The sequence below is a fragment of the Halichoerus grypus genome, chromosome 6 (assembly GCF_964656455.1).
Source record: "Halichoerus grypus chromosome 6, mHalGry1.hap1.1, whole genome shotgun sequence".
NCBI classification, from domain to species: domain Eukaryota; kingdom Metazoa; phylum Chordata; class Mammalia; order Carnivora; family Phocidae; genus Halichoerus; species Halichoerus grypus.
This window is the reverse complement of record NC_135717.1, coordinates 109071214-109081285: the sequence shown is the minus strand read 5'-3', so window position 1 is coordinate 109081285 and position 10072 is coordinate 109071214. Positions and strand designations below refer to the sequence as shown.

The 10072-nt window shown below is 39.2% G+C and overlaps 1 protein-coding gene across 3 annotated transcripts in view; it reads right to left on the bottom strand.

Moving 5' to 3' along the window:
* Positions 1-626: 626 nt before the first annotated feature.
* Positions 627-10072, bottom strand: part of PDZRN4 (PDZ domain containing ring finger 4) — a 344614-nt gene continuing 335168 nt past the window's right edge. For all 3 annotated transcript variants that reach the window (XM_036115399.2, XM_036115395.2, XM_036115398.2), the window contains 2 exons: positions 6554-6670; positions 627-2962 (listed from right to left, as the gene is read on the bottom strand). In XM_036115399.2, the coding sequence (XP_035971292.2) occupies positions 1436-2962; positions 6554-6670 (1644 nt within the window). In that variant the 3' untranslated portion in view covers positions 627-1435. The remainder of the gene's footprint in view (positions 2963-6553; positions 6671-10072) is intronic.

Sequence of the window (10072 nt, the reverse complement as noted above, 5' to 3'; positions counted from 1 at the left end):
TTCCCCCAAATTTATTCCCAAATGATCAACTAAATAAATGCATGTAGTGTTATAGAGTGAATTGTATCACCCTAAAATTCATATTTTGAACAAGTTCTAACCTCTAATGTGATGGAATTTGGACATGGGGTCTTTGAGAAATAATTAGGTTTAGATGGAGTCATGAGGGTGGAGCTCTTATGAGGGGTTCAGTGCCCTTATAAGAAGAGACAGCAGACAGCTTCCTTTCTGTGTCTCTGCCATCTGAAGACAGAAGGAGAGGGTGGCCATCTGCAAGACAGGAACAGAGCCCTCACCAAGTTGCTGAATCTGCCAGCATCTTGATCTTGGACTTCCCAGCCTCCAGAGCCGTTAGAAAGAAATTCCTATTTAGGCTACCCAGTCTAGGATATTTTGTTATGGCAGCCCAAGCCAACTAATACACTTAGGGCCATTATAAACATTTTCAGACACTTCACTGACCCTCCTCTCCATGTCCTTCCCTAAATTTTTCCTGGCTTTACCTTTCATGGGTGGCAGGAAAGGGGAGGTCAACTTACATTTATCGGATGTTTAGGTAACATCTGTTGGATGCTCTACATATATTATCTAATTGAATCCTGGTAAGAATATGTGACACAATGATCTATGGGAAGTATTTCAAGACAATTTTATTGGAAAAAAAGTGATAGAAAATGTACACATTTTATAATCCACAATTAGGAGTCTTCTAAATAGTATACATATATAACTAATCGAAATCTGGTAACCATAGTGGACAATGAAAATAAAACACTCCTTGATAACTCTTAAGGATAATCAATAATTTATTTTTTATTGTCACAATTACCACAATTATCTAGCTACATGACCAATGTCACTACATACCACAGGAAGATTGTCCACCTACACTTTACTGAGACATAGACAACGGCCATTTAGGTGTTAAATGTACAACGGGATATTAAAAAGAGGTGGTTTTTATGTATAGGACAAGATGTGGCACGTGATTTATTAACGGGGTTGACTTAATACGTATTATGCCAAGAAGCAAGCATAGAAATGTTTTGGCATTGAATTGTTTTTAAAGTAGAAAATAAGTAAACTAGAGAAATAAATCCAGATCTTAACTTACAATAGATACATTAAAATAGGAAATTAATTGGCTCCTCAGTATTTTTGTTCAAGTTTCTTGTTTTCTTTCCTTTTGCTTGTTTTTTAAATATATATAAATGAGTAATATGAATATATCACAAGTTAAAGAAAGATCTCGGCCAAAAAGAAGATACCAGTATATGAAAAACAAATGAAAAATTACCAGGTATTTTTGCTTACAAAAAATTTAAACTATAAAGAGTCACAAAATATATATAAAAACGCCACATTGAACGAGGCAATCATACTCTACCCAAACTGGTAGCACCCTCCTAAAATCAGTTGCATCCCATTCATTCGGTCATACAGTGGTGACTGACAAGAAGGCATTATGAACTCGTGTGCCATCAGGAGATTTGGCCCCGTGGGTCATCAGTTCTTGGATTGTCATCCAGTTGTCCAAAATTTTCTTGTTTCTTTTCTTCATCATCTTTTTGTGACTCAGTTCAATGATGTTGATCTCCTTCTTGCCCTCGCTGCCACTCTGGGGGCTCTCCTTAAGACACTCCAAGCGGCTCCGCATCATAAACTCTCGGCGCCTACGCTGCTCTTTGGCCCGAACCAGGTGCTGCTTTCTCTCCTCTTTGCTCCAGTAGCGGCCCATTTTCATCTCGCTCATGGTGTCATCATCTGTCGTCATGCCACTGCGCTCCTCCTTGATCTTTAAGGCACGTTCCCTCAGAATCCGGTCTCGCACTGGTCTCTTTGTTATGTACCGTGTCCCGTCGCTCCTGATTTTCACCTTCCATTCCATCTTGGGCTCTGAACACTTCTGAGACTCCTTGCACATGCTCACTAAACTCAGCTGGCTCTGAGCATACTCAACTGCAGATTTCTGTTGAATTAACTGCATGTAGCTTTGATAATGGCGGGCATGCACTGGGATGTTTGCATATCTATATGAGGAGCTATGGTAAGGAGAGAGGTAAGGGATGTGTTCACTGCTGGTTTTCTCCTGATCAGAAAGCTTGTTGCTTTCTGAAATCTTCTCCTTGCCCTCCACGCTGCAGTCCTGTTCCATGGTTTTGGCTTTGGTGGAGGTCGACTCTTTACTGCTCTGTCCGGAAGAAGACTGATTGGCGGCCATTGTGCTTCTCAGGTTTTTCTTATTGGTGAGGTTGATCACTCTTGGAAGGGAGCTGTCAGGGGAACGGTCCACAGTGAGTGGGGTGCTTCTGCAGCTTTCTGCTGTGTTGTAAGCACTAGAACTGTCCTTGTCCGACTTCTCTGGGTGTTCGATGATGTCATCTAGTTTTCCCCGTGGCATATCCATGCTGGTGTTATAATTCCGGAATCCTCCATCGTGCAAAGCCCAAATGTCTCCATACTGGTCTGTCACCTTCTGGAGCCTGTGAGCCTGCATGATATTTTGGCACTCCAGTTCAATGTTTCTTAGTTCTTCATTAAGCAACTGTAGCTCGTGCTCCACACCCTCTTGTTCCCCCTGATGGCATTCTATTGTGCTGCTCGAGTAATACAGGTCATACTCTCCAGGGTTTCGAATCTTGCATTTGAGCTCCAAGAGCTGTCGGAATCTTTCACACTCCTCGTCTGGGTTGCCAATGCAGTCGGAGTCGATGTATTCGCCAGACATGAAGCTCTCATTGCACTGAAGTTCAACGCTTCCTAGAGTGTCTTGGCTCTGCCCCAGCTCTCTCGTGCTCTTCAAAGATGTGCTGTTGGGATCCTCAGCTGCATTCTCCTGCTCTGAGCTCTCATCATTCCTCAAGCTTTCATCCGTGCGCCCCACCCCACTGTCCTTCTCATGGTGGTTGGAGGACGATGTTGCCGTGTCTGTTGTGCCTTCTTCTTCTTCTTGTTTTTTTGGCTGAGAAAATAAAGTTAAGAGATCAAAGGAAATCGATTATTTTGGAAAAACACTGGTTGTTGCAAAACTTGCTTGAAAAAAACGATGCTTCTTGGCAAAGGTGTGGTTCCTAGAAAGCTGTTCTAATTTTAGCATCCTTAACCATTTTAGAAATAAAGGCAATTTGCTCAAGGTAGCCTTTTATGAATTGAAATAAAGAAAACCAAAACTGCTTGGAGATCTGACTTGGGGATAAATAAAACAGGCCTCATTTAAATGAATTATTTTTACCTTAAGGTTCTCTGTTACTTGGGAAACTGGCATGAAGGTGTGTAAATGAGGTGACTTTATGAGTCTCTGAGGTTGTAACACACAAAAGGATGAGTGAGACAGGTGGTCTAAATGGTCTTCTGCAGTATGGAGGCCTGGAGTGCTGAAGCCGCATCACCTTATTATGAGGATTTTTTTCCTGAACTTTAAGTTCAGAAGAAACTTTGCTGATCTAGTAACACACTGGTAATGGTAAGCCAGACAGCACAGTATTTCAAGAATAGGTTAGTACTGGAGCCTCGGCCCTTCTATCGATGAGGAACTTTAATCCCAGATGGATTCAGCTTATTCGTGACCCAGAGAAAAGTAGAAAAGGCCAGTGCCATCCCCTAGAATCAGGATTTCTTCAATGTTCAGGATGCCATAATCCTGCATACGTGCGTCCTGACCTCAATGCGTCTCCAAATCACATTACTCAAAATCAACAAAATCATCTTAGGACTGCTTTGGGTTACTTAAAAGTATTTTTCTATTCTCGACTGGTTATTTCCTTCAGAGGTGAATTTTATTCTATTCAGAGTAAAGTGACAGTTCTCATGAAAATCGGAGCAGCACTGATTGCCAGACATGGGCATAATATAAAAAAAAATATTTTGGACATATTTGTGAATACACACTCATATGTAATCTTTATTCCTTGGTAGTTTATGGTTTTCATGCAGAACAATTAACTGTTGCTTTCCTAAGAGGATGCATATGTCGTTCTTTCTCTATGAAGAGGGTAAAATTATTTTTTCCTCCATCACTTATCGTATACTAGTCTACATGGCAATTTCTACATTGTATTTCCTTTATGTGTAAACTTACTCACCATTTTATGTATATATTTTCCTCTAGCAGGTGTAATTATACAATTAAATATAATTAAGCCTGTTAGTGTTAAAGAAGGACAGAATGCATGAGAAAAGATATTCTAAAACAGGTGTGAAAGAGTCTCTCGAGAAAATGGCTTTATTTTCTTCCACAGAGGCTGAACAAAACGTAACATAAACTGCAGAGGAGAGAACATGAGCATGTATAACGTTATTTAAGGATTCCCAGTCTTTCCCTCAAATAGTTTTCCTCATTTGTTGAAAATATGCTGAGATTTTAAACATCATATTGATAAAAAAATAATGTTCTAAATAAGTAATTGTAACTAACAGTGGAGTGCTTGGTATATCTGTATGTTCCTTGCCATAAGCTGACAATGGAATCCAGTGTGGTGACCTTCACATGTACCATAAACCCCCCAGAGGATATTATTGATATTGGACATCTGAGTTGATACACTACATTATTTACATTTATATTTTTCATATCTTTAATGAGCTTAAAAATACAAGAAGGCTAGTTTTTTTTTTATCTTATTTTTATGTGGAGTGCCAAGGACACAGACGAACTGTGCTGTGGGAGATGCTCCACGACGTGCCACCAGCAGCCCTAACACCAAGGACAGGGTATGTAAAGTGAAACTTTATTGTGTATATGGACTTTAGTTTTGAAGTACGGATATACATTTTGTTTTTTTATCGAATTTCCCTTTCTTTAGTCACCAGTTTACGAGCAAGTGTGAAAATAAAAAAGGGTTTTCCATTCCCAAACCTAGAATTCCTAGTTTCTGATGTAATGCCACTCTATCATTTATTATTTCCCTAAGGAATTATTATGGTGACAGGCAATGCTTCTACCAAGACATTTCTAATGTAGTATTATTGTTTATAAGGGCAAAGGACTTTTAAAGGTTTCTGTACTTCTTATCATTTTTCAGTCTCATGCTGAAGAAAAATTTCCACACAATGAGAATCTAACCTCAGGGACATCTAGTGTTACCTCAAAAGACCAAGCATTTGTATTACGGCTGATGAGTAGGCAGCATTTGACACCATATCACTTCACCTGGACAGGATTTCTCCCTTCTTTCTTTATTCCAACATCCTCCTGTCAATTCTGTATCAGGTCACATTTTGTATCTAAGAGAGAAAAAGCCTGGAGCAAGGACATTCTTGCTTGTAACCAGCAGCTGCCACCAAAAAATATCTTTATTTGTGGCCTGCGTTGAAGTCGTACATAAAAATTTCAATCTGCCCCACCTATACTGAAAAGCAATCCCACAGTAGCAGCATCGCTCTTGAGCATGAACTACTGTTTGTGCAGTGGCCAGTGAGCATCCGTGCTCAGGACCGAGGATAGCGCACATGGCTTTGACACCGTAGTCTGCAGTATAACGATTTATTTAATATACGGGCATGTGCCCATACACACACGCACACGTCTCTGTTATGGAATGCTTGCATGGCAACATATTCCATCATGCAACTTGGTAAAGTGATAGAAGGTTTGTGCTTCAGGTCCCTAAGCCTAGCTGTCCAGGATTTTTTAAAACTATCTTAAAAAAAACTCAAAACACCAAAAAAGCTATCTTTTAGAATGTGTTAGGATTCATGTTGAGACCAGGGTGATAATTAAACAAATCAATAAACTGACAGCAGAAGTGTTCATAAAATTATATCAGGCAGATGACTGACATGAATTCAACGTAAAAAAATCTCAGATATATTGATCTTGTCCTTATCCCGTAGGAACAACAACAACCACAAAAGAATCCCAAGACTCAGTTTGCCACAGGCCCCTGTATAATCTTTCACTAGCAGTGAATTAATTAAGAGCAGAAACTTTTTTCATTTTAATTTGTATGCTCAGGATCGAGTGTGGTACTTGGGACATATGAGGAGCTCAGCATTTTTGGCTGAATGATTATGTGACCCTAAGGCGAGATGATATCAATGATCTCAAATAGAGTGACTCCTGTTGAGGAGTATATAGGTAGGACCACGATACCAAAAACATAAATAAGATTGATGGCTTACATCATGTCATCATCATCTTATACGTGCCTAAATATTCAAATAGACACATTAATATTTTAAATTATAAAATTAATTTTTGGAGAGAGATTATCTCATGAAATATAGTTTGTCTCCAGCTGGCATATTGAAAAGCAATGCACATTTCTGCTGTTAAGTTTTTGAATTAGGTCGAACGGTACCTGGGTCAACACTGAATCCTACTGTACTCTGGCAACAATGGTCCCAAGTCTTTCCAAGCTAGAAAGATCTTAATAGAAAAAAATTGTATTTATTCCCTCTGCTTCACTTGAGATGCCCATCTGCTCTAAAAAAATTACCATTACAGAGGTGTTTGATCAAACTCTTTTTGTTTTTTACTCCATTTATGGTTACGTATTAAGAAAAAAAAAACTAGCAACATTTCAAATGATGTAGTTCAAATCGTTGGTCCTACCTGCTCCACCTCATTGGCCGTGCACTGCATCGCTTCATTATGATGTTCTTCCAGCATCTCCAAGTTTAACTCCTCTAAGAATTCATTCCTTTCATCTTCCAACCAGCCTTCATCCAGCTGCAAAAGAATACATTAGTACATTATATTAGGTTAGTGGGAACTCATGCTAAAAGAGGGGAAACTTAAATGGCGATGCCTGACCAGTTCCTTTTATCATAATGATTCTCTTCAGAATACCAGCCTCTGATAAGTTCACCTCTCAGAAGGAAGAAAAGGTGATTAAAAAAAAAAAAGAAAGGAGTCGTATGCCTTTTATCCTTTCCTGAAACAGAGCTACAGATTTTCTCTCATAACCAAGTAGATCTCAAAGCACAGAACATTACCATCTTTCAAAATATATGAAAAGCATATTGCATAATCCACAGCTGTCATGTTCACTACCTCCAACAGTGCCCATGTTAAAGCACTGCAATGGTACTAATAGGACCATGAGACAATTGGGCTTTTTTCCTTAATAAAAACCCCCAATGAGACTACATACAAAGTGTTCCCCACCCCCAGAACACACTGATGCTACCCTCATCCTGCTTTTTTATCTTTAGGCAGATGGCTTCCAAGTTAACAAGATGGCTGCTTGCCACAAATACAGACATTTATTTTATCTGGGGGGAAGAAAAGAAAAATTCTAAGTTATTCTTCTCAAAAAAAAAAAGAAAAAAAGGTGATGCTATGCCATGTCTATTCTGATTCATTTTTCAGGTAGGCTGAATTACAAAAAAACATATATATATATAGATAGATAAATACATAGATATCAATCTATCTATATCTATATCTGAAACATTGCATCTAAGGGGAGTGGAGCAGTGTGGAGCACGCAGGGTTTTGTTTGTGGGCTCAGGATGCAAGTATTCTGGTGGGAGTCTTACACAAATTAAACTGAATAAATCTTTTTGGCTTTTCAATACAAAGTGAAGTGGGAAACCTTGCTAATATGATGAGTGTTGACAGTCAATACAGATAATTTGCCTCAAAGTGGATTTCTGGAGCTGGATTACATAAATTAGCTGTCTATGCTGATTAAATTACCTGAATTATTGTCCATGCTCTGTTTTACTCTGTGTTAAAAGAAACAGTAGCTTTCTAATGAGCCAAAATTGACAATACAGTTGACCCTTGAACAACAGGTGTTTGAACTGCGTGGGTCCATTTACATGCGGATTTTTAAAAAAATAAATACAGTACGGTACTCTAAATCTATTTTCTCTTCCTTATGCTTTTCTCAATAACATTTTCTTTTCTCTAGCTTACTATATTGTAAGAATAGTATAGAATACATGCGACATATAAAATATGTGTTAACAGAGTGTTTATGAGAGAAAGACATGTATCATATGACCTCACTGATATGAGGAATTCTTAATCTCAGGAAACAAACTGAGGGTTGCTGGAGTGGGGGGTGGGGTGGGAGGGATGGGGTGACTGGGTGATGGACACTGGGGAGGGTAGGTGTTCTGGTAAGCGCTGTGAATTGGGCAAGACTGTTGAATCTCAGATCTGTACCTCTGAAACAAATAATGCAATATATGTTAAGAAAGAAAAAAAGAAGAAGAAGAATGTAGCAGGAGGGGAAGAATGAAGGGGGGGAAATCGGAGGGGTAGACGAACCATGAGAGACGATGGACTCTGAAAAACAAACTGAGGGTTCTAGAGGGGAGGGGGTTGGGAGGATGGGTTAGCCTGGTGATGGGTATTGAGGAGGGCACGTTCTGCATGGAGCACTGGGTGTTATGCACAAACAATGAATCATGGAACACTATATCTAAAACTAATGATGTAATGTATGGGGATTAACATAACAATAAAAAATTAAAAAAAAACAAAAAAACAGAGTGTTTATGGTATTAGTAAGGTTTCCAATCAACAGTAGGCTATTAGTAGTTAAATTTTTGGGGAGTCGGAAGTTACACACCAATTTTTGACTGGGTGGGGACTTTGGCTCTTCTAATCCCTGCCTGCATTGCTCAAGGGTCAGCCATAGTTTGAGGTGTTTTCACCACTCAACAATGGCAAAATAAGCTCTTAAAAGTAACTGAAACTGTAAAACTTGAAAACAAAATAAACTCTGAGAGGACATTAAGTTGCACCAGAAAAGGCATGGGCATATATGCATCATATTACTTAATATGAAGGTAGTTGTTATTTTCTTGATATTTATTAAAGGCTACCTAGAACATAAATTACTCAAATTTGACTGAGGCCAAAAGTGTAGACACATTTATTCATCCTCATTTATCTTAATGTAGCCTGAATAACTTGAGCAAGTTCTACGTCACTGACTTTGATATGCACATGAACTATGAAAATTAAGCTGGCTAAAAATTCAAATTCAATCTATAATTGTCTAAGTTTTACATTTTTTAAAAAAAATGTTATTTATTTAACAGAGAGAGAGAGAGAGAGCAAGAATAAGCAGGGGGAGCTGCAGAGGGAGAGGGAGAAGCAGGCTCCCCCCTGAGCAGGGAGCCCGATGCGGGGCTCTATCCCAGGACCCCGGGATTATGACCTGAGCTGAAGGCAGACACTCAACTGACTGAGCCACCCAGGGGTCCCAGTTTTATATTCTTTAATCCCTTTTAAGTGTCATGAGGCTGCAAACTCCAGACTCCAAAAGAAATTACATAGAGATAGACATGTTTACTTTTTATAAGCACACCAAGGAATTTTTCTTTAATCAGGTCAAAACAAAATATTTGCTTGCACAGATGTAGTGAATGATGGAACAGAGTCTTCTGAAATTTAAATGAAGGGGTGGGAAGGATAAGGGGAACAAACAGTAGAAATTAATGATTCCCTATAACTTTTCTTATTAGCTAATCCCACAGATCCCTGAGTTGCCATCTCTAGTCAGCGTACATCTACTTTGACAAGTCTTTTGGCTGGAGGTGTACACTGCAAGTCAGTAAGGAGAGCTTCTTGCTCACTTCCTTCCCCTGTTGTATTTCCCTTTCCACTTAAACATGCATTCACGGTAGTCTGAGTTTCAGACTCCGCCACAGGCCGACCGTTCCCGGGAGCTGAGCTGTAGGAAAGGAGGACTCTATGAAACTGGGACGTGTTTGCACAGCAGTGGAACTTATGTGGCATTTCAGAGAAAGGAACAACCTGCATTGTCTCAGTAGGAGTGTTTACAAGTTCTTATGAGAGCCCTCTCTGCCCCAATGTCCCAAGGGAAAGCAGAGAGAATAGCAGTATCTTTAATGGTCTGAGGAAGAAAATGGGCAGAAAATGAAAGAAAGGTGACAGGGAATGAAAGAAATGAGTTATTTAAAAATATTGCACTGATGTACAAGACTGCCCCCAGCAAATCTGTAGATCATTCCCAAGAATGCAGGGAGTATTTGAAATATTAAAAAAAGAAAAAGGCTAGGAAAAGCACACAAGAAACGTCCACATATTCACTGAATAAAATTCATTTGCAAAAAATGCAGTAACAAGATACACTGAAATTGATTAAAA